Source organism: Hydractinia symbiolongicarpus, chromosome 7 (assembly GCF_029227915.1).
Source record: "Hydractinia symbiolongicarpus strain clone_291-10 chromosome 7, HSymV2.1, whole genome shotgun sequence".
In the NCBI taxonomy this organism is placed as follows: domain Eukaryota; kingdom Metazoa; phylum Cnidaria; class Hydrozoa; order Anthoathecata; family Hydractiniidae; genus Hydractinia; species Hydractinia symbiolongicarpus.
In genome coordinates this window covers 14,251,535-14,277,090 of record NC_079881.1, presented here as the reverse complement: position 1 = coordinate 14,277,090, position 25,556 = coordinate 14,251,535, and the positions used below count along the sequence as shown (strand labels likewise).

At 33.2% G+C, this 25,556-nt stretch overlaps 2 protein-coding genes across 5 annotated transcripts in view; both read left to right on the top strand.

Moving 5' to 3' along the window:
* Window positions 1-967: 967 nt before the first annotated feature.
* LOC130648963 (52 kDa repressor of the inhibitor of the protein kinase-like) lies at window positions 968-5,610 on the top strand. The gene is made up of 2 exons (XM_057455116.1): window positions 968-1,685; window positions 2,231-5,610. The coding sequence occupies exons 1-2, from the start codon at window positions 1,399-1,401 to the stop codon at window positions 5,334-5,336; spliced, it is 3,393 nt and encodes a 1,130-aa protein (XP_057311099.1). The 5' UTR covers window positions 968-1,398; the 3' UTR covers window positions 5,337-5,610.
* Window positions 5,611-8,468: 2,858 nt separating this feature from the next.
* Window positions 8,469-25,556, top strand: part of LOC130648965 (rho GTPase-activating protein 44-like) — a 51,301-nt gene continuing 34,213 nt past the window's right edge. The window contains exons 1-7 of one of the 4 annotated variants that reach the window (XM_057455119.1): window positions 8,469-8,568; window positions 11,458-11,567; window positions 21,722-21,761; window positions 21,841-21,942; window positions 22,046-22,122; window positions 22,535-22,646; window positions 22,734-22,810. In XM_057455119.1, coding sequence (XP_057311102.1) covers window positions 11,515-11,567; window positions 21,722-21,761; window positions 21,841-21,942; window positions 22,046-22,122; window positions 22,535-22,646; window positions 22,734-22,810 — 461 coding nt within the window. In that variant the 5' untranslated portion in view covers window positions 8,469-8,568; window positions 11,458-11,514. Of the gene's footprint in view, window positions 8,569-8,778; window positions 8,803-11,446; window positions 11,568-20,596; window positions 20,619-21,721; window positions 21,762-21,840; window positions 21,943-22,045; window positions 22,123-22,534; window positions 22,647-22,733; window positions 22,811-25,556 lie in introns of those variants that run through there. The other 3 variants (XM_057455120.1, XM_057455118.1, XM_057455121.1) reach the window with 3 other exon arrangements.

Genomic DNA, 25,556 nt, shown 5'->3' with positions numbered 1-25,556 from the left:
ATAATCAGACGCAATTCTCCTGGCAGTTTTTGCAATAACACAGGTATAAGCATTGAGCCAAAGTTTTGAGATTGAACTCCTAAAGATTGTAAACTACGCACTTGCGCCTCAGTTATATCGAACAATTGGCGTAAATTACGAACGTCAGAAATAGCCATGACAGGCTCCAAGTTTAATAGTTTATTCATATGTCCTGAAATTATCATTTGCGGATCTCCGAAGCGATCTTTTAACAAATTTAAAGCAATCTCATAATTATCATTACTCAGTTTTTAACAACAAATCCTAACAAATAATTCATTTTTTCAACATTAGACAAGTGATCGTTTTTGTCAACTGCTGCTTCAAAAGAATCAATAAATGAAAACCAATTAGTTGGATCGCCATCAAATTTTTTTATTTCAATTTTTGGCAGTTTAATAGAGCTTGAAGCACTAACTGACCTCGTACTGACTGTGTCACTTCTATCTTGTTTTTATTTTAGGAAACGATCAAGTATTAGCAGTTCATTTCTTACCCGTACTTCAAAGTCACTACTTTCTTGAGCATCTTTTATTAGATGATCTTCCTCTTCAATAATTTCGGAAATCTCTTCCGTAATACTTAAAAATTTTCCAAGTTTGCTCTCTATCGTAGTGTTCAACGTTTGCAATAACGTAAGTTTTTCTTCGTGATAATGTTCATAACAAGGTTTTATTTCTTTTTATTATTTTTTTTTTTTTTTTACTAACGTGTTTCTTATTCTTAACTTCTTTTCCAAAGGCAACATGTTTGTTTATAATACGTTCAAAATAAATAATACTCTGTTTCTTCTAACACACACAACCACGTCTTCTTTCCTTTTTTAATATAATAAATAATTTAATAAATAACGTATAAATGATATCAAAACTATCCGGCTCGGTTTGACCATGTAATATCTCGTAAAAAGGAACTCATCAGGGGCGGATCCAGTGTACGTCAGCGCCGTCACGCGACTGACATAATTTTTACTAAGAGTCGTAAAAAATAATAGGGTACTGTGATCCCGCAGGCCCTGCGTCCGTTGAGCTTTATTTTACGGACCTTCCTCTTCCGTGACTGAGTTGATGGATACGGCAAAAAGCGACTGACATCCGAAGAATGTTCATGCAAATTGATTGGCTTGCCGGCCGAAATAACGTATTCTGATTGGTTTACAAAAACTGACGACTTTGACCCAATATTTACGGTATTCGAAGTGTGATTCAGCCTGTATTTTCTTATAATAATTAAAGCTTTCATAAACCGATACCGTGTAATTAAAATTTCGGACCAAACGAAAGCAATTAGGTGAGCTTTTTCGGACCAAATGAAAGCAATCAAAGGCTTTTCGGACCAAATGAAAGCAATCAAAGGCTTTTCGGACCAAATGAAAGCATGCAGGACTTTATAATGGGTGATCAGGGCGTATTGTTTCTCTTTTCGATAGAAAGCATGGCGACTTACGACATGTTTGACCGAATACGTGCTGAAATGAGAAGTAATAATTTTTTGTATATGCAAGAAATCTATGAGAAATCATTAAAAAAAATCAAATCTTTGTGTCACAAAGATCTTTACCAAAGCTTAAACGATGGAACAATATCTCGAAATTTTAATGCAGAGGTTTATTTTCCAAAGTTATTGTGGAGGAAAGACCCAGGGAGTTCTGCAATTGCTTTGTGGTGAGATAAATAATATTCTTTTGTTATCTTAAACACTTATATATTGAATAAATTATTTAATAGGCCATTCAAAGTTGTTTTCTTTGGCCATCTGCCAAATGATCTTTTGCATAATTGTTTTAATAGCTTTGATTCAAAAGAATTTCGGCAAAACAAAGTAGCTAGCTAGAGATTAAAAGGATCATGTTCATGCTGTTGTGTACAAGATTTTTTGTTATAATATTGCAATAATAACATATAATATTTAAATATATTTTTAAATTTGATTTAATAACTATAGCCTAGCTAAGTAGCTAAACTGTAAAAAAGTTGAACCAATGAAGTAAATATATATATATAGTAAATAAACCACAGGCTTTTAAGAACATTTAGAGTGTCATTTTGAAGTGTGGCTATGTATTCTTTATCTAGATTAGCTTTTAAATTAATATTTGCATGAATGTGAAGTTAGTTTTGACAATTTACTTTTTCGTTGAATAAAATAAGTTTGTAAATGGTTGTGACATAATGGTTAATCATGCATGTAGTTTCCTTTCTTGTTTTAGTTCTGAAGCCACTGGGAATTGTTTGTACAGCTCCATGTCCCTGCTTCTTGTTGGCGACAACACACTGGTTGACGAGCTGCGACATTTAACTTCGTTAGAACTTTTTCTTCACCCTGAGGTATATAGTAAGCATCCTGTTTTAGTTTCTTGCTATGAAAAACATCAAGGTAAGTCATTTAAATCTTTTAATTGTATTTTACATATGAGCATGTCTTTTTCTGCAACTGAAACTGGTGTAACACCAATAGACTTTGTGAGAAATGAAGCTGTTTTGAACTGTACTAACCAGACTTGGTGTAGTTTGCTGTGCATGTTTGCTTTGTCTACGGTAACATTAAAAAACATCTTTTCCTATTTCCCTGACTGTGGTGATGAGAGAGATAAACTTTTATTTAACTGCAAAATTGAACCCATGTTTACATCATTAAACGATAAAGTTACTGATGCTCATATTTTGTTTTGTCTGCAAGGTGTTCATGCAGAATGTGGTCAGACTTTTAAAGCCAACCATTTTGTGCCAGTATTATTTCTTCCTAATGGTACCAAAAGGAAACTAATTCAACATTCCAAAAAAATCTTGCCGCAGTCTAAAAAACCCTGTTTGTTCCCAAAAGATGGGAAGGTACAATCAAAGTTGTCGTTTTGGACAGACCAGCGCAGCGACAAACTTATTTTGCCTACTTGTAAGAAAAAAGACTTACCCCAAATAAAAGAGGAGCACAAAACTGTTGTTGATGTTTCTTCCATGCCTCCTTTTGCTGGTAGTAGTAAAGTTAATTCAGATACTGTTGTTTGTGATAGTGCATTGTCCAATGCACCAGACACAACTACTAGTCATCCTCTGTGTTCATCTTTAAACTATCCTCAAACTTATTTTGATGTCTCAGATTACACAGATAAAGTTTTTCAAATAAAGGATGATCCATTAAAAGTTCATGAACTTATCCAAAATGTTTATAAACCTGATCATTCTTATAAATTTCCGAAAACAAATAGGTCTTTTCGTTTTGAGTGGTTAACAAAGTTTTCCTGGTTATGTTATTCACCCAAGGTTGATGGAGCTTATTGTCTGCCATGTGTTTTGTTTGGACACAAGTTTTCTTCCAAATTAAGTAAAATTAAAAAACTGTTTTCTGAACCTTTTAAGTACTGGCCTGATGCTTGTGCCAACTTTGTGAAACATGAGTCAAGTACTGGCCTTCATGCTTACACATCTGCTACGTTTACTAGTTTTATGGCTAACTATTTTGGTAATTCTCAGCCGATTGATGTGCTTCTTGATACTAACCATCAGAAGAAAATTACTGAGAACAGAAAGAAATTGATACCAATTGTTCAGGCCATTATTTACTCTGGTAGACAAGGGCATGCTTTAAGAGGTCACCGTGATGACTCACAATATCATGGTGAATTAGGAGAATTTTCTGGTGGTCGGGTAGGAAATTTTGTTGAACTTTTGAATTTTAGAGTACAAGGTGGAGATACAGCTCTTGCTGACCATCTTAAAACTTGTCCCAAAAATGCTACATACATTTCTAAAACTACCCAGAATGAATTAATCAACTGTTGTGGATCTGTAATTTTAGATGAAATAATCCAAGAAGTAAAATCAAACACTTTCTTTTCTATTCTGGCAGATGAAGCTGCTGATTTATCTAATAAAGAGCAAATGTCCTTAGTTTTACGTTTTGTTGACAGTAATTTGAATATACGTGAGGAGTTTGTTCAATATATTCATCGTGATGAGGGGCTGGCAGGTAAAGACTTGAAGTCTGTTCTCTTAAAGTCACTTCATAACCTGACTTTAAATATTAAGGATTGTCGGGGTCAAGCATATGATGGTGCAGGTGCTGTTGCTGGGTATAAGAATGGACTTTCTGCCCATATTCTTAATTTAAATAAAAAGGCTATATATGTTCATTGCAACAGTCATCGTTTAAATTTAGCAGTTGGAAAATCTTGTACAATCAGCTTAGTTGCCCATGTGATGGCTAAAATAAAACACATTTCCTATTTCTTTAACTATTCTCAAAAAAGACAGCAATCCCTTATGATTAACATAGATAAATATAGTCCGACTTCTAAAAAAACTAAATTAAAGGATGTTTGCCGTACTCGGTGGGTTGAACGAATTACTGGTTTAGATCTCTTTCAAGAGTTATATGTGCCTATTTATATTACTTTGGAAGAGATGAAATTAAACTTAAATCGGCAGTTCAATTATGACACATCAAAACAAGCTGTTGGTTTTTTTCACCAAATAGCTAATTTTGAATTTCTTGTCACTCTGGTGATCACAAGGAACGTATTTGACATAACACTTCCAGTTACTCAATTGCTACAAAATAGAACAATTGATGTTATGGACAGCATAGAGCTTATTCAAACATTAAAAAATGTTCTCCTTCAAACCAGAAATAATGTGGAACATTTTCATGATAGGTGGTATGAGGAGGCTCTTTCTCTTTGTGAAAAAGTAGGAATTGTGGAGGAGAAGAAAAGGACTGTTGGAAGGCAAACCACAAGAGATAATCATCCTTCTTTTTCAACTTCTGATTACTATAAAAAATCAGTTACTAATCCTCTTTTAGACCATTTAAATAGTGAAATGAAGAATCGTTTTCAACTGTTTTCTCTAAATGCTTATAATGGCCTATGCATTGTTCCAGCAAAAATGGTTTCTTTGATTTCTGGAGGTAAAACAAACTGGAAGGAGAAATTCAAGTCTTTTGTCTCTTTCTATGAAGATGACCTTCCAAATATACTTGGGCTTAATGCTGAATTAGAAATTTGGGAGAAGTATTGGATTGATTTTAAAGGAAATAGACCCCAAACTATTGCTCAAACGTTGAAGTCTATTAATCTAAATGTCTTTGTTAATTTGCATGTGGCCCTAAGAATTTTAGCCACTATTCCTGTCACCACATGTGAATGTGAACGCTCTTTCTCTGCTATGAGAAAACTTAAAAATTATACTCGCACTACTATGGTATCTGAACGCCTCAACGGGCTAGCGCTTATGTATATTCACAAAGAAATAGTGCCAGATGTTGATAAAGTTTTAAATAAATTTGCTAAAGATAAAAGAAGACTTGAATTAATATAAATTTTTCCACTATACAATCTAGAACAAATTAATGAATAAATAAATAAATAATTAAATCTTACCCACTCCTAATTGAAAAAAATAGTAACCATTTATATAAAATAAATTCCCTTTCCTCTTGTTTACGTTGTGTCTTTATCTTTCTGCAGGTTCAGCTTGCTCCGGCTGATAGTACCTGTTCTAGGAGCCCCCTGTCAGGGGCTTTAATAACTTTCTATTTTTATATCAATTCCTTTTCTTTAACCCCCCCCCCCCTTTTCCGAGTTCGGCTTGCTCCAGCTGATAGCACTCGGTTGATTGGAGCAGACTGTCCATGTCTGGAATAGCTAATATTACGTTATTAGCTGTTTCCTAGGCATGCTGACGAGCCCTGATATTGGGCGAAACAGTCTTAAAATATATGAATTTAAACCGTTGTTTTTATTTTTCCTACACTTTTTTGCAACCCTTTACAAGATTGTTTGTTATTTTGCTGTCCATTCGAAACAAAAAACATCTCTAACAGAGCTAATAATTTGGACATTAATTAGGCCGTTTATAGTGCGTAGAGGCTCAAAATAGCGAAAGTTTCCGGGGCTGCGCCCCGGACCCCCCATGGGGGGCTTACAGCGCCCCCCAGGACCCACAGCTGTTCTGGGCGCAGCAAATTGCTGCGCCGTTTTTTGCTTCGCAAAAAAAGTGACTGACATGTTACAAATGCTGGATCCGCCCCTGCTCATGAAAACGTGTCTTATATCAACAAAATATTTTCTGTACATCTACATCACATTCGTCACACGTGGCTTTAAGAGTCACGTGTTAAAAATACATAAATAATTAACAGCTTTTCTTGTCGATGCATTGTTTGGCGTTACTCCTGTAGGTCACAACAATTCGACATTGCCAAAATGAGAAAACATCTTCTTTCATGCTTGGTTGAAGAAAAGTTTTCGCCGTTTCCTCGCACAGAAAAAAGGTGCAGACAGAGCGTTGGTCAGGGCGATAGAGTCATACAATCAGAAAGGTCCGTAAAACTTTTGGGAGTAACAATTGATGATAAATTAAAACTGCAGTTACCAGGATGTTTTTTGTGTTTGTCGTCGACCATTTTTCACTAAAGACGCCGAAGCTGACAGCAAGATGTTCATGGCTGTTTGCAGTAAATGCGAGGAATGGTATCACAGAAAGTGTGTGTCCATTCCTTTAAAAGTATTTAAAAACGATGACGAGGCTGTTAAATGGAAGTGTGGAAAGTGTTAATGTTCATTCAAAACAGTGTATTTCTCTTTCTTATCATTATGATTTTACTAAGCGTTTTTTATATATTGTTTTTTTATTTACATTTTACATACTTTTTTTTAAAAAAAAAGATAAAATGATGATTTAATTTAAGTTTCATCTATCCGCTCGAACTTCTCCACAAAAAACATTGATGGAGGGTGACCTCCGAGATGAAGTGTATTTGAAAAAAATATGATGGTTCTGAGTCGCGCTGCATCTAGCCACTACCTTGTAAATCATAGCTCTGTTCTGCCCAGATTGCGAAAACGGCCTGTTTACAACCGGGACAGCCGGATTATGTACGCACGGTCCGATTATGTTTTTTTTGCACTGTTATGTCGTGGTGACCGGATTATGAACGCTGATATAAATAGCTGGGAGACAGGCTGTGATTGGCATTTTCTTCAAGCTTTTGTAAATTAAACATTCTCTGGAAGATAGAACACCCCTAAAAACTAGACATGGCGAAATAAAAAAGTGTCGACGTAATTGAATTTCCGCGCCGAAGGCATAGGAAATTCTTTAAAACCGTCGTTTTTTTCTTTCGGAGCATTTTTTGAGAAAAAATCGACCCTGGGATTTCACATTGCTCTGTCACAGATGTAAACTTCGTAGCCAAGCTCCTTAACTACTGGGAAGTCTCGTATTGACGTTTCAGGCTAAAATTGGTATTTTTTTTCGACAAAATTTGGCACAGTTAACAAAAAAAGTATGCTGAACATAATGGTGACATAATAATTTTGATTTTTGTCACCTAAATGTCATTTTAGGCTAAAATTGGTCCAAAAATTAGAACTACTTTATTTTCAACAAAATTTGGCACAGTTAACAAATAAAGTATGCTGAACATAATGGTGACATCAAAATTTTGATTTTTGTCACCTAAATGCCATTTTAGGCCAAAACAGTGGTCCAAAAATTAAAACCACTTCATTTTCGGCTAAATCTGGCACAGTTAACAAATAAAGTATGCTGAAAATGATTATGGTACAAAAGTTTGATTTTTTGTCACGTAAATGTCATTTCAGGCCAAAATTTATCCAAAAATTAAAACTGCTTTATTTTCGACAAAAACTGACACAGTTAATAAAAAAAGTATGCTGAAAATGATGGTCACATCAAAATTTTGATTTTTTGTCAACTAATGCCGTTTAAGACCATAAACGTTTCAATCATGAATGATAGGCTGTATTTTTGTTAGCAATTTTTTTTAAAATGTGAGTTTAATGACACGTTTCCTTTTGTTTGCGTTTATTGTAAGATATAATGTCACTGGTGTGCTTTATCTTCAGAGGTTCATGCACCAAACCCCTTCGAATGTTTGGCAGAATAACACAACGAATTAGCAGGTTTTCATCAAATATTTTGGTAGCGCGCGTAAATTCTTAGAGCCCCCAGGGCTTCTTGTTCTTAGTATAAACTACCCTTGTAGTAAATACATTTCAACATAATATACTTTGAAGCAACTAAATTTCACGGAACCTAAATTATTCTTTTTGCGGGAATTAATTTTGGTGAAAAGTTATTAAACTTGCGAATCCCAAAATTTAGTATTTGCCACGAATGATATAAAAGCAGTCAGCCCCAATTATATTTGTGTTATTTAAGTCCTATAATTGTCGAATAATATTTGACTGTCATACATAAGTCGGCCTGCCCCGATTATGTTCGTTCTATAATAAGTGAGAAATAATATTACACTGTCGTATATAAACTGCCCTGATTATGTTCCTTTTATAAGTGCCAAATAATATTTTTTGAGTAATAAGCCGGCCTGTCCCGATTATGTTGCCCTGATTATGTATTTTCTGCCCTGTTCTTAACCGGGGCAAGCTGCCGTACTCAATCAGGCCAATGTTCATTATCCGGGCAACGCATTTCTTAATATTTTAGACTAATAGTTCGACTTTTGTTAGTGTGCTAAAAAGTAAAAGTGGAAAGTTGTTTTCCCTGCTCAATTTGTGATAAAGAGGTAAAAAATGATGCTATTTACTGTAATTTTTGCAATTTATGGGTTCTCCGTAAATGTAATAAGCTTAGTATCCCTGACTTTTAGAAACTTATTGATTCTGATGATGATGGTGAAATCTGGTCATGTTATAGCTAGATGTAATCGCACGCTCTTTCCTATGAATAATGAACCCGCTGAACAAAGTTTTAATATTCATAATACCCATTCCTACGGTGATAATTGTTAATGATTATAGTGAGTTTCATGGTATCTTTTAGATTCCAAGTATTATGACTCTAACTCATTTAACAAACTTTCCTTATCTTTAAACAGTAATATATCTTTTTTCCATCTTAACATAAGTTCTTTCAACTTACATTTTGATAGTCTTGAACTTTTCTTGACGAGTCTTAAACTTAATTTTGGTATTATAGCCCTCTCTGAAAAACGAATTCTTTCTACTACTTCCTTCAATCTTTCCTATCAAGGCTTATAACTGTTTTCATACCCCAACAGAAGCTACCCATGTAGGAACTCTCCTTTTAATTAAAAAATACCCTTAGATCTTTAAAAAGATCTGTCCTCAAGGATTTAATGTATTCATCTAAATTACTAGAATCAACTTTTGCAGAAATTATTGTGAAAAATCATCCTAATATTATAGCTGGTTCAATTTATAGACATCATTCTCTTTGTTAGACAAGCAGGCCTCTCAATAAGAGGAGAGCAATTGCTCTTGCTCACGCAAAGGTATTATTACAGTGAAAAATAACCAAAATATATATAAAAAAGATAAAATAAAATAGATAAGAAAGACTTTGTGATAAAATATGCGTTTATAAACATATTCTATTTATTCAGATTGCTCACCCAGTTTAAATTATTGTAACTTTGGAGGATCGTTTTATTGCTCGGGTCTTATTTTCTTATTGATAGGCCTTGGCAAGGTTAGCAAAGAAAATAAACTACTTGTTCTTTTGGGTGACTTTAATATTGACCTTATTAATACTAGTAAAAATCCAAATATTGACAGATTTCTTGACACCTTAGATTTAGGTTACCTTTAAATTCCTTATATATATTACGCTGCCCACACGAGTATGTTGAACATCAAAAACTCTGATTGATAACATTTTTATTTCCCCCAATAACATGAAATCTTTATCTGGTAATTTCACTATTGGCATATCAGACCATCTCATTCAATTTACTATTTTACAAACATTTTCGTCAAGAAAGCATTAAGAGTGAAAAATTATACAAGGATTGGAAAGAGTTTAACGGTATCAATTTTAAACAATATTTAATTTAACTGACTCGGAAAAGGTGCTAAATCTTAACAATAAAAAGCCTAGCCTTTCTTTTGATTCTTTCTTTAATCGAAAAACTGAACTGATAGATCTGTGCACACCCACAAAAAAGTTGTCCAAAACAGGCTAAAAATAATATGAAACCATGGATAACCAAAGGGATTAAAAAATCAATACTCAGAAGAGATTCTTTGTTAAAAAATTTATAAAAACTAAAAGTGAAGTAAATAAGGACATTTTACACAGTCAATATAAAATGCCTTATTCCATGAAATTAACGAGTTATGAAATTACCATGGTTTTTCAAAATTTGCGTTAATTTAATGACCGTTAATTAAATGCATTGTTAATTTAAAGACTGTTAATTTCATGACTCCCTAATTAAATACTATTAATTTCGTGACTTTTTTACTATATATGTAAAAGCCTAAAAAACAACAGTACAATTTTTTTTACAAATTTTCTACCATGTCTTCCTCATCCGACGATAGCTCAACCATGTTCTCTTTTTCAGCAATCTTTTTTAAAATGGCTTTTGTATAATCTTCATACTCTTGATCCAAGTAGAAAATTTACTAAAAGCATACTTTCTCTTCCAAAATTTTGAAATTTTTACCATTTTCTTTCCAATCAAAGAAAACTTTTATTTAGATTTCCAAACCACCTTGTAACAGAGGAAACCACTTTACTACCGTGTATTCGACTGTTGCCGTAAGTTTTGCTTCGTGTGATATCGCACATCCTAAAATCCATGTTAATTAAATGCATTTTAAAAAACAACCTTGCCCAACTGCATTAATTAAATGCCTGTTTCAATATAATATCATTGAAGTTTAAGTCGTGTTAATTTCTTGACTCATTAATTTCATGGAGTAAGGTATACAGAAATAAAATTGTTGCTCTTATTAAACTCAGTAAAAAAACTTTTATAAAAAGTTCTTTAAAGAAATACATTAAAAACTCTAAAGCCACTTGGAAGGGTATAAATGAAATTATTAATAAATCAAATAAAAATCAACCTAAGATCTTTCTAAATAAATTTAATAATATAATTTCAGACCCAGGTGAAATTGCAAATTCATTTAATGAGTTTTTTAGTTCTATTGCTATCAAACTTTAAGAAAAAATACCCAATTTTGGCAATTACGAGGACTTCATCTCAAAGAACCCCCAGTCTTTTTCAGGAATATTTGAGTAGGTGTGCGATGATTCGCACATGTAAATCAAGTAACGCATGCGATATATAAAACGCATGTGCAAAGAATGTTAGGACAATAATTAACTACTAACCACATCGCATGTGTAACATTCTTTGCATTTACATCTTCACGTTTTCATCGCACGCATTACTTGATTTACACGTGAGAATCATCGCACACCTACTCTAAAATTCCTGAAAAAGACTGAAAGGGGCGTGGGGGTTCTTCTGACAAGTGTTAAAGATTGCAAAAAATGTCAAAAATTTTCTGTACTGCGTATTTTGTATTGGCGCTGCATCACGAAACTGGAAATGGCTAAAATTATTTGCATTGTCATAATTTGGAACATTTTAAAATTTTAACCTGTGACCTGTGGAATACAGCTGCATGATTTTTTTTAGTTTATAACAAAAAGTGAAGTACAGAAGAAGGCTATTATAAATCTTTCATAGGGGGAGATGAAGAAGCAGTTGTATCGTGTTAAGCAGCTTGCTGATCAGAGAGTAGGCAGGTAAGATTTAGATGCTAAAGAAACTAAAAAGCAGGTATATATATATTTCTTTCCCTCACAAAGGACTCAATAAACTCTAACGTTTTTCAGAAACAAACTATGATAGTTTACTTAATTCAATGAAATTACTGCAATCACTATGGTGGGGACCACTTCAAAAGTGGCTAATGGTTTTCTGTGAGGTAAAAAAAACCCAAAAAACTATGTGGGATATGTTTCTATGATTGGTGTGGTCTGCAGTCCCGATCATTAGGATTTCACCAGCTAAGGAAAACCACACTCAAACTTGCATCGCACATCTCTCTCAACTGTCTTAGGGAGAGTTTTAACACATCTGACATATGCAGTCTTCTATCATGCCTAAAGAACTTTTCAAATGTGTGCACACCCTTTTTGCCTATGGTTTGTTGTTATTGTTTCTGGTGATACAATAATAAAAAACAAAGGAGTCTATTGGATTGGCCAACTAAAATGTTGTCCTGAAATTGCACAAAATGTTTACCACAGTGCCAATCGTGGTAAAAATAGTTATAAAAAGTATCCTAATAAAAATATATAAAAAGTCACTTTAGTCAATAGTAACAGCGAAATCAGTATCTGAAAGGTTTTTGTTTTTCTCAACTTTTTTTGTGTAGTCTCGTTTTTCCTTTGCCTTTTTTGGAAGAAGTTCTGTATATCTTTACATCCTTTTGATGGTTTTCCATTGCTTTGGAGTTTTCCTCTTTTTTGGCCATACAGGCTCCATAGGCAGTTTGGCATGTTTGTTTTCAAAAGAAGATCCCATTATATTCTCTTCTTTCGGCAGACAATATAGTTCATCATAATCATCATTCTCGGCTTAACGTCCGTTTTCCATGCTAGCATGGGTTGGACAGGGTATATTAATGACCCTCTTCCAATCTGATCTAGACTGTGTTAGGTCTAAACTCAACTTCTTCTGTATCAAGTCTGTCCTTATAACCTCCTGCCAAGTTTTTCTCGGTCTGCATCTGGGCTTTGCCCCAGGAACTATCAAGTCTCTACACTTTCTTGCCCAATTATCCTCCTCCATTCTTTGCAAGTGCCCAGGCCAATTCAGTCTTCTTAGCTGGATAACATCTTTAATTCTACGGATACTTAACCTGCTTCTTAGCTCATCTGAACTCTTTCTGTCTTTCAGACTGGCGTTACACATCCACCTAACCATTCTCATATCATTCCTTTCTCCTTTTCCTTTCACTGCCCATGTCTCACTACCGTACAACAAAACACTTCTTACACAGGCCTCATACAACCTACCTTTTACCTCAATTGACAAGACTTTGCTAGTCAACAAAGGAAGTAACTCTCTGATTTTGGTAACGCTGCAAAACTATATGACCTTTGATACTCGACCATATTGATATAAGTGGATCCAACTGGGCACAGAGTTTGTTTCGAAGTTCCCTTTCTTAAAGCTCTTTGTAAAGAACTTGTAACCTCCTACCTTCATGATATTGTAAGAAAAATCGAGAATAACAACATTCCACTATCAATGGTTCTTAATCTTGACCAGACACCTTCGAAATATGTCCCAGTATCCAACAGAACCTTAGCAACAAAAGATGCGGAAACTGTACCGATAAAAGGTTCAAATAAAAATCATCCTGCTTTGCTAATAATGAATGTATTTAAAGGTCAGATGACAAATCCGACTTTAAAGGTCTTGGCTGTTAACCACATTTTGCTACTGAGAAAGATCACGTTGACATTTACAATAATCCTTGACAGGAAATTTTTACCCCCCTCATAATTTATGCCGAAAAAACGCAGCTAAGTCTACCTAGAGTAAAATTTCCAACAACATTTTCATTGAGTGGAATCCAAAATCCTATAGTAATAAAGAAGAATCCATTAAATGGCTAAATGAAATCATTATTCCATATGTCGAGAAAGAAAGGAACTCACTCGGATTGGAGAAAAGTCATCCTGCTTTGCTAATAATGAATGTATTTAAAGGTCAGATGACAAATCCGATTTTAAAGGTCTTGGCTGATAACCACATTTTGCTACAGAGTGTTCCAGCAAACTTTACTTACATCCTTCAACCACTTGATGTCGAGGGGGTCCTAATGGTTATGTAAAAAGAATAATGAAGAAAAAATTCGCCAATTGGTACACAGATTAAATCACTCAAACAATGGACAACAAAACAGTCAAGAGTTAGAAACCATAGAAGACTGGTCTGTCTTTAGCTCAAACTTTAGATTATCAAACCATTGCACACAAATTGGTTAATAGAGATGTATAACGAAATGATGCAGCTGATGAGAAGCAGATCTGCCTGAAAGGTTGGGAAATAGCAGGTATAAAGGAAATAGTGGAAAAAAATTTAAAAAAAATATTTTAAAGTTCAGCTTTTCCATCTTGTACTTATTAAGATTTCGGATGTATCAGAAATCTTATTTAAACAAGGTCGTTTCTTTCTTTTTCTCCTTCTGATATTTGTGAAATTGGGAAAGAATGAAGACCATATTAAGAATTTAATCACAAATATTGTTGTAGACTGTTATTTTAATATGAGCTATGCTTGATACTCCTTCAAATTTTCTTTTCCAGTTATGTTTTTAACGAAACGGATTTTGTTCAACTAAACCGAACTCAAAAGGGTACGAGTCATTCCTTTCAAAGGGGCAGAGTTAAAGGACGCCATATTGATTATACTCCAGCTTGTTCATCGATATCGAATCCAATCATAGGGCTTAAAGAGCACATGTTTCTTAGGCGCGTAAAAAGCTTTTTCTTTTTCAAATAGCAATCAAACAGATTGGTTATCTCAGCTTCTTCAGCGAAAATAATAGGTAGTCGTAAGGTGCAAAGGTATCGATGAGTACGTGTGCAAAGTTTTGTTAAGTTTCTCTATCGTGGAGGGGAGTTTCGGACATTTTAAGTCATGTATACATCATGAAAAACAAACATCTAAGGAATAATAGGAATAATAACTTTCATAATAACAATAACCTGTTGAGAATTTTTCAGCACAGAGTCTATAGAATTCATAAATAACAGCAATCAAAAATATGAAAACATTAACTTAACTGTACTGTACTGTACTTCAGAGGAATTTTAAATAAAGATACTCATTAACTACAAAATAAACTTTTTTGTTGTGCTGATAATGAATGGTAATTTTTTTGTACTAAAACATCCCTGTAGGTTGTGTAAAACTACCAAAACAGGACCGTAATTGCTAAAAAGTCTATTTAGATTACTTTAAAACTATGAAAAGAGGTCTGTAGAGATTATTATGGCGCCATAGTTTACTTGAAACTGTCAAAATGGTAACGTAGAAGGTTAATGTGGTGCTATAGGTTGGTTGGTCGAAAATATAAGACTTAAAAAGGCTAAATTTTAAGAAACTTTGACAGACTGGGAAATCTCCAACTTTAAAGGAAACCAAGGTATAAAATGATTAAAAAGCTCTTTTTACATTTAAAGAATTTCAGATTTTATTATGTTGCATAAATTATGATGTCATATTCAAACTTTATCATAAAGGTTAATTGATTAACATAATTTTTTTGCCAAAATGACATTTAAATTTATGGCTAATCTCCTACAAAATTATTGCCTTATAACTTATAATCCTATATTGGTTGTGCTAACTAGCTATTTAGCTCGATTTTTTTATTTCAGAATGGAACTATAAATAGCGAATCACAGACTTTGGGGATAATTTAGTCTTTGTTTTTTTTTGAATTTCCGCGCCCGAAGGCGTAGGAAATTCTTTAAAACCATCGTTTTTTTCTTTCGGAGCATTTTTTGAGAAAAAATCGACCCTGGGATTTCACGTTGGTCCGTCACAGATGTAAACTTCGTACCCAAGCTCCTTAACTACTGGGAAGTCTAGTATTGACGCTTCAGGCCAAAATTGGTATTTGTTTTCGACAAAATTCGGCACAGTTAACAAAAAAAGTATGCTGAACATGATGGTGACATCAATATTTTGATTTCTTCTTACCTAAATGTCATTTCAGGCCAAAATAGGTCCAAAAATTAAAACTACTTTATTTTTAACAAAATTTGGCACAGTAAACAAATAAAGTATGCTGAACATGATGGTGACATCAAAATTTTGATTTCTTGTTACCTAAATGTCATTTTAGGCAAAAATTGGTCTAAAAATAAACTACTTTATTTTTGACAAATTTTGGCACAATTGACAAAAAAAGTATGCTGAAAATGATGGTCACATCAAAATTTTGATTTTTTGTCAACTAATGCCGTTTAAGACCATAAACGTTTCAATCGCAAGACTTTCAACCATGAATGATAGGCTGTATTTTTTGTTAGCAATTTCTTTTAAAATGTAAGTTTATTATGACACGTTTCGTTTTGTTTGCGTTTGCTGTAAGATATAATGTCACTGATGGGCTTTATCTTCAGAGGTTCATGCACCAAACCCCTTCGAATGTTTGGCACAATAACACAACGAATTAGCAGGTTTTCATCAAATATTTTGGTAGCGCAGGGAAATTCTTAGAGCCCCCAGGGCTTCTTGTTTAACTTTAGATGATTAGTTTCTAGATAAAAAAGCAAACAAAAGAATAAAAAATGACCCAGAAAGTTTTGCTAGTTACCTAGATTTTTAGGTTTAGTCAGAAATATTTTTATTTTTAGGATTTTGCTAATAACATAAAGTATAGTGTTATCCCAAGTGACTGGCAGTCGAGTGTAATAGTGAATTGTTTCAAGAATAGTGAATTGTTTCAAGGGCAAGGGTGATGCATTAGAAAGAAGTAATTATAGTGGGTTGAAGTTTAGTGATTGATAGAGAAAGAATTGAAGTGGATATGATGCAATTTAGTTTTACCCTAGGGCGTGGCACTACAGATGCAATATTTTTACTCAGATAGCTTCAGGAAAAGTCTTTATTAAAGGGGCTACCGAACGGCTGTTGGTTTTCGACTTTAGTGACTTCACGAAAGTCGAGCTGATGGCGGTGAAAAACAAAACTGGCTATTTCTCCGGCATGTATGTAATACATATACTCACACATATAGATTTATCTTACCCAGCCTTGGTCATGTTTGCATCCAGAATGAGTCTCGCTGAAATATTTCTTTGTAATATACTTTTGGAAAAAAATGTTGAAACAGCGAGCAAAGTGCCCTGGTCTGTTCATTGTGCAAAATGCGTTTGCTGGATTTTTAATATGTGCGCGGGATATATAGAATGTGAGCATTTTAACTAGTTCGTAGCCCCTTTAAAGATAAGTAATCTCTACTTTGTCTTTGTAGAGTTACAAAAAGCTTTTGATAGAGTGCCACTTAAAGTTTTTGGCGGGCTATAAGAAAATTGATGTGAATAAGTGGCTAGTTAAGATGGTACAGTCTATGTACAGCAAGGCTACAAGTCGTGTCAGGATACTTAGTGATGAATTTAGTGTAGCTGTTTGTGTACATCAGGGCTCTGTACTTTGTGATAATTAATAAAACCACTAACCTTTTTTCTTCTATAAGACTTTCTGATATTCTTCTTCCTCAGTAATCTTTTGTTCTGATAGTCTATAATCTTTTTGATGGAATCCAACAGCTTCTCTTGCTTTCTTATATTCTGCCTTGCTCAATGATACTTTCATCTAATACTCATATTCAATCTTTCTTGTATAACCCAACACCTTAGCTATATTTACAGGGTCAGTGATATTGTCTTACTCCTTGTTCTATATGACAATAAATACATGTTAACACTTTGTTCTTTGTTTGTTTTAGTCTCAGAAGCACTGTCGATGAAGTTCAGAACAGTTGAGGACAAAGGTTTTATGAGGCCTCTGTAAGAAGTGTTATGTTGTATGGTAGTGAGACATGGGCAGTAAAGCAGGAAGACCTTGACCGTTTGAAAAGAAATGATATGAGAATGGTTAGGTGAATGTGTAATAGCAGTCTGTGAGACAGAAAGAGTTGAGAGGAACTAAGAACCAGGCTGGGTATCCATAGCATTAAAGATGTTATCCAGATTAGAAGAGTGAGTTGGTTGGAACTCTTGGAAAGAATAGAGAAGGATAAATGGGAAAGAAAGTGTAGAGACTTATTGGTTCCTGAGGCAAAGCCTAGAGGTAGACCGATGCAGAGGAATTTGAGTTTAGATCTAACACAGTCTAAATCAGGTTGGAAGAGGGTTATTAATATACCCTGTCCAACCCATCCTAGCATGGAAAACAGACATTACATAGGTGGAGAATGACGATAAGACAAACATAAAAACCTTATTTACAGTTAATTTGGGGTAATGAAGGCCTAGTAGCATATTTTTCTCCAACATGAAATGAACTGAAATTTGTAAAAAATCATCTGTTCTCAGGTTATAAATTCATCAATCAAGTATATCAAAAAAGAAACTAATCAATTTTAAGAAAATGTGAAAAACCATATTTTAAGCTGATTTTGAAACCAGAGTTTTGCAACTTGTGGGACCAAATTAAATTTGTAAAGATAATTTTTACACCATTATGTCAGTTTGTAGTATTTATTGTAAGTGCAAAAAATCAGAAAAAGTGATAAGCGGATCCAGGGGTAAGCTGTGACGTATATACGGACCCTATTTCTTAGGTAACTTCACTATCAAATGTGACCAAAAAGAAGCGGCATATTGCTATACATATAATTCAAAGAAGGACCATGGAACCATCAAGCTTTCTGTAACAAACAAAACTAACTTTTCTCCACCAAGTAACACCATAATTCTAAATTTTAAGGAATATGTAATGTAGATTTTGGCCTAAAAATTGGGTATCAAAATTTCTGATGATACCATCTCCCATAAATGAAACGTCCAATATAGAATTCCACTGTGAAAGAAAATAAAACTTTTGAATCCCGTTAAAAAAAATTTGATCATAAACAATAACTTGACTTCGCGTTCAACGAGTTTAAAAAGTAAACTGTAGATCAGAAATTTTATTATTAATTTAGTTTATTTCCAACTTACGACATTATCGTCAGTGTTAGCCAGCGTACGATTATATTACGTTGTTATAAAAAAAGTTTATTTACAGCAATGTGTTATGGTTCCATTTATGTTTAGCTACTATGTTTTGGAACAAGCGTTCCAAAATCATAGTAGCTGCAAATGTTTCATTTCGTCGATAACGATCTTATCAAAAACCTGTTTGACATATTGTAAGATGAAAACAGGATCGTAGAAAACGAAAAGATCCCCATAAATTGTTTAAAAATCATGAAAACAGGATCGTAGAAAGCAAAAAGATTGCCGTAGATCGTTTAAAAATCCTGAAAACGGAATCGTAGAAATATAAAAGATTGCATTAAATCGTAGAAATCGTAGAAATCGAAAAGATCGCCATAGATTGTTTAAAAATCATGAAAGCAAAATCGAAAAAATCAAAAAGAACGCCGTAGATCATTTAAAAATTATGAAAATGGGATCGCAGTAATTAAAAATATCGCCCTAGATAGTTTAAAAATCATTAAAAAAGGGATCGTAAAAATCAAAAAGATCGCCTTAGATTGTATACTGTGAAATGATGGTGGAGACAGTTCTTATATCGCGTTATAACGGTTAGAATAAGCATTATAACACCTGTATAACGCTTCAATGATTGACGGTCACTATAAAGAAGCTTTTTAACGCGTTATAACGGTTAGAAGTCACAGTTTTGAAACGTCTGTCTGAGCAATGTTCAAAAGTTTTCTACGTCTGAAATTTTGTGAAATCTGTAACGCCGTTATTAACGAGTTATAACGCTGCTAAATGATGAGCCAATCAGTTTAAAGTAAGCAAGATGAACTTTAACGCTGGTATACTTCTTACAGTCAGCGTTATAACATGTTATTGACGCCGTTAGAATATCAAATAAAGTTAAAAAGCAAACGGTTGATAATCGCAAGCCATTTCACGTGTATTGTATGTTGTGTGGTTTGTAAGGTTTGCAAATTATTATGCAAAATAGTATATGACGAGCTAGAAGTTAAAACCAAAAGGTAAAGGTGAAACTTGTGTTTAAGAATTGGTGTGAAATTCGGTATGTTAAGCAAGTATGTAATGTATATTTGCAAAATATATGCTTCAAATACCAAAATTAGGTACCCAACCACTACTCCAAACGCTAACCCAATTGAGGCACCGCATGTTTTCAATTAATTAAATCAGTTAGGTATTTTTACGGGGAAAAAACATGAAAAAACTTTTTTTCTCGTTGTGCTTACCTGCCGCATTTAATTTTCTTTCATTGGAATGGCAAAGCGAAAAGGTTTCGGAACAAGTTTGATTGGAAATTAACTTGCAATGCGGAATATAATGATTTTCTTTACTTTTTTTTTTCGTGTGGCATTAACTGCTATTGAATAATTGTTCGACCTAAGGTGTTATAAGTCCTAGAAATACCACTTATTCTTTGTGACTCTTTTCTCCATACTCCTGGAATAAAAACGTCTCTGCCTTCTCTGTTAACATAGTTTTGGCAGTAGCTATAGGTATTGACTGTATTCAACAGTCATTAAGTATAGTTGTATATGAAAAGGATACCTGTCTCTTCCCTGCTTTCGCTATTGATTGCCCTTTAGCATAAAGCTCCCACATGTGGATTTAGTTAACTAGATTAATTGTGTAAAGCCATTACTGCTTTAGTAATACAACTTTTTCCGCCTTGCTTTTGAAAACAGCTTGCTGCAATTCCAAATAAATTTTTTACTACTCTGCAAGCTCTTCAGAGCCTGTAGTTGAATACTCGCTTTTCTGTTGACAAGTTTAGGAGTAGGTAAGGCTTCATCGTGTGCGGTTTGAGCATGAAAAGCATGATCACCAATAAAAGTATAAGGCAATGCCTGATTTCACTCAGGTTGCTTTGGGGATATTAAGGTGGCAGTAACCCGGATTTTTTTTACTGGGTTACGAAAGGTTATTTTCGGACTTTATATCTGTATTTTTTTGTTATTGCACACTTGTCACCATTTTATAGCTGTAATACTATTATCTTTCACCAACTTTGATCTCTATTGCGCATCACCCCAACAGTTTTAACTTCTGATAGCATTTTCGTTTCTTTTTAGAAAAAAGAAAGAAAGAAACAAAGTAAGAAAAAAACAAAGTTTTCTGCACACCCTTTTGATACAAACAACCCTTGTGAAAGCTATATTTTCTTCTTTATTGTATATTTATAAATGAGTATATCTGCTGACTCAGCAAATTAAAAAAATTAACAAAACTGTTTCTTTATGCCTGAAGGCCAATATTTTCAGGAAATAATAAAGGAAGTTTAATAATACACTGACTGAAAAATCCATCTTTTTGAAAGGCTAAAAAAGGGTTACTGCCACCTTAAGTAGATTATTTTGATAGCAAAGATTACTGTTCCCATCAACACAGCCATCACTTTGCCTTCCTGTATCTCCAATATCCACCAGCAAAGATTTAAGTGCCATACACACTGCCGTAATCACAATACTGTGTTGCTATTTATGTAAAGAATGCTGAAACTGATCTTGCTGGGTCCTGCATCACAACATGTTTTTATCTATTTCACCTAAAGCATTTGGAAAGTTCCATTTCTTATCACATATCTGTGCTACATGTTGCCATTCTTCCAGAGTGCTTGGAGGTTTTAGTTAGTTTACCCAGATAATGCACTGCAAATGATCCTACATATTTCAGGGATAATTCTTTCAACAATAGTTTGATTCATTCGGAATTTTGGGGGTGATTGTTACCTGGGTATCTCCAATAACAAGTATCTCATAGTAACACATAATCTTTCACTTGGGTTGATCGATTCTCACAGTCTTGTTTCTTCTTTTAAAGCAAGGGGAGCTACCCAAGACAGTAATGTTAACAAATCAAAAGGAGATATACAAAAGTATTTAATAAGCGGTTGGTGATCATGTAGTTTCAAATTCTTTAACAGTAGATGATCTCGTTCTTAGTAAATTTGGTGACCCCAGAATCTCTTTTTATATTTCCCATTTTTTTTCCTTCTCCAGTGCCAATAACTTCAATAGCATAACTTTTTCAAGAAGTAATAATTGGCTCCTAAACTTAATTTTCTTGTTTACATTCTAATAGCTTTTGTGTCGTTTTTTAATAGAAAATAAAATTAGTTTGGCATAATGGGAAAAAGAAATGTGTACTGCAGGTACCACTAAATTTCCGGTTTAATTGTTTTTTAAACTTTGTTGTAGAGCAGAGAAAACTGATCTACTGACCGAAGATTTACAACACGTATGTACATCTACTAGTTTAGAGTTTTTCAATTACTTGATGTTTTATTTATTGCTTGTTCATGTACTTATTTTTAAAGGTAGAAAAATCTTTGGAAAAAATCAAAATTGCTTGTTCATCCACAGGCAGAAAACTTGCATCATGTATGTTGAGCAGTGGGCCTGATGCTGAGCGAAGAAAGGTAAAATTAAGTAAATTGATCACAAATATTGACTGTTCAGCAAACCAAAATATTCTCGGAAAAAGGTCAAATTTTTTTAGTATGAATATTTATTTTCTTTTAGAAAAAACTGAACCAGTTTCAGTTTGGTCAAAGTATGTTAGAATGTGGTCAAATGCTCGGAGATATGTCCATTTTAGGGTATACCTTTTATAACTACTTCTTCTTTTGAATTTTGCTGTACCTATTTCTTGCAGATTAAAATGTGCTAAATTGCAGATAATATTTGTATGTGCTTAATGCAGTTAGGGAGGAAAGGGTATGGTGTTTAATATTTCGAGTCTATCGCTACAAGAAGAATAGATTCACTTGGCTTTGTAAGCATAGGGAATCTAGACAGCAATTGATTTTTACAAATTGCTGTTGTGAACGTAATTTGTGGTAGCAAAAAATATTGAACCGACCAAAAACAAGGCAAAAAAATTTACAATCTGTATATTATTATGACTTGCATTGTTAAATGTTTCCACAGAAACCTTTTGCCACCGTTGTGACGCTTTATTTATAAATTATTTGTAATGCTAAATTTTGTGTAATGGCCTAACTTTTATAGCTCTGTCCTGATGTCAGCTGGTGAAACGCAGTCTGTGATATCTGCAGAGTTAGCTACTTATGAAACAGAAATCGATGAAACTGTTTTAGCACCACTTCAGAAGTTAATAGAGGTAAGTTCTAATTGTTACTTCCTCCATAACTATACTGGTTACAGCCTGTTCAACTTTATAATTGTTTTTTCCTCTTATTGATTAAAGGTTGACATTCCTAATATTCAACTTACAAAAAAGAAATTGTCAAAAACTAGATTAGACATGGATGCTTGCAGAACCAGGTACAATCTGTTTGTAGGATCAATATAATGAATTTCCGTCAATTAATCTAGGAATTGCATAGGTTACATGTTTTGCAATTTAAGATACTCCTGTTTTTCCAAAATGTGCTATAATTTTACGCTGATAAAATTGCTAGTATAGTGTTTTTTGTTACACATAGTATTTAAGTACAATACTGTACTATTTCATTGCTACACTGTAGATACTTTTAAACACCATAGAAAATATTTATGATGCCATAATGGTATGCTGTACTTTTAAGATGAATTTGTTTTTATTTGTAAGGTTATTGTGATGGTTTTACGAAATGACGATGTTCAAGCTCTGAATAAAGCTTTTTAGTCATCTCTTAGTAAAATATAACGATTTTTTTGATGATAACAATTGTTAATACAAAAGAAGTTTTTTGAATTTATAACAAAATACGCTTATGTAAACACCTTGTAAGAAAGCTTTTCAATCAATCCTTAAAAATATGTGACGATGTCGAAAATCTTTTCTAATGATTTATTAATAAAATTTTCTAAATAAAATACGAAAATCTGTGATGTTATTATGCTGTTTATTTTTATGCCAAGAAAATTTAAATCATAGAAAAAAAACAGAGATTATACTTGGGTTTAAACCCTAACGTGACCTAGGTGACAATAAAAAATTGTTCCAAAATTAGTTTCAAATTCTAGATAAAACATCTAAAAATATAAATTTTACAGCATTTAAGACTCAAATGATGCACCTGGCTCTTTTTGTGTGATGTCAATAAAAAGAAACATTCTAGATCACATTGTAGTGCGTTTTCAATAAGTTTGTAAAATAAAAAACCCCAGCTACACAGGAAAAAACTTCATAAATAATAAAATAGACCAGCAAATTTATATAAATATCAATGCTTCTTTCCACATAATGTTTTATGTATGTGAAAATATTTACCAACGTGAAAGTGTGGAAGCCTGATATGCAAAGTTAAATTAAGTTGATAATGCGATACGTCGATGTTCTATGTGTGGTTGCCAATTAATTAAAGGTTTGTATTGATTCTCACTGTTCTGTCAAGACAGAACAGTCAGAATGCTGTTTATTTACAGCACGCTGCCATTTTCAAATTTCTAACTCTCATCACACATAGCATAACTATATTTATTGTTTTGCTGAGGGATTTCCACTGCTGAAATCAGTATACTGAGACCTTCATCATTGTGAAAACTATTAAAAAACTACCTAATAAAGTTTTTAAAATGCTGTATTTTATTAAGAAATCGTTAGAAAAGTTTTTATTAAGAATTTTCTACATCACAATATTTTTTTAAGAATTGATTGAAAAGCTTAGTTACAAGGTGTTCTCATTAACATATTTTGTTATAAATTCAAAAAACTTCTTTCATAGTTAACAATTGTTATCATCTCAAAAACATTTTGTTGAAGGTAGAGAAGATAAAAAAAGAAAATTAGAAGAATGATCTCCAGAACTGTGTGTTAGAGAGAGTGTGGAAATCGTAATAAGAGTACTGCTAAACAATAGAAATATAAAAGTCTAAAAAAAGTCAAAATGATTTTTACTTTCAAAATGACCAGCATGACACACTAATAAGTACTTTGATTAATGCACCTTGAATGTGCTGAAAGATCAAAATGGACTTTTGGCTTTACAAATTACCAGATAATACAGAAGGTTATGTTGAATATAAATATTCTTAATTACTTTTAAGTAAATAATAGGTTATACAGTGTTTTCAATTTCCTTATAAATAGGTATAGTCTGCCTTGTTGTCTCTCACCTGTTCTACCATTTTGCTTTTGGTCAAGGGAAATAGTTATTGTTGTAAAAAAGTTGTGGCAATTTACCGAAAAGCATCTTTGCCTTTTTTTAACAGGGAAGTTACCCAAAAAATTGTTTTTTGATATTTGATCCAGCTAGTCCATGAAATCACAAAAATATAACTTAGTTCCTTAATGTTGTTTTATCATTGTGAATTAGCTTTTGTTTTGCTTCAAAGAATTGAAGAACGCTTTATATCGAACAGCAATAATGATATAAGGAAATTCAGAGGTTGAATCACCCCCCTTTGAATGAGGTTGCGTGCGTATAGGCAAAAGGCATAAACTGGAATAAGCCTCAACTGTCATTATTTTTTTAAAGCATCATGCCTAGTTTCAGACGCAATTGCAACCAAACCAAAATGTATTTTCTTGTATGCTTTCCTTTTCTCTAAGATTGTTTACTACTTTATATTTTTAAAACTTTTTTGAAACAAGCTTGTGTTATTACCGCAACAAGACAAATGTATTAGTGAATTCTTTTTGAGTGCACTATCGAGGTCACATTCAGAATACACACCTGGTGTGCTAATAAAGTAATATTTGAAAATGGCACGTTTAATACTTTTTTGGTTACATGAGGAAACAAAAGAGGGAAAATGATTGTGTTATAATAAAAATGTCAATCAAATGCAAAAAGAAACAATACAGGGAGAGAAACGTCTACAAACACAACACACAACAAGAAGAAATTTAATTTGTATCTGTGTACATTAAAAAATTAGTGTACCTAAAAGGCTATTAACACATATAAATAAAATCACAAATAAATTACTCAATAGTTCATTTGAAAATAAGTGGTAGAAAATAGTAACAACATATATTTCAAAGTATGCTTTAATAAGCAATACATAAAAAAAATTCCTTAACTATTTTTTGCTTTTTTTTAAGCATTTTTGGGTGCTCTGGGTTATAAACCATGTGAAAAAG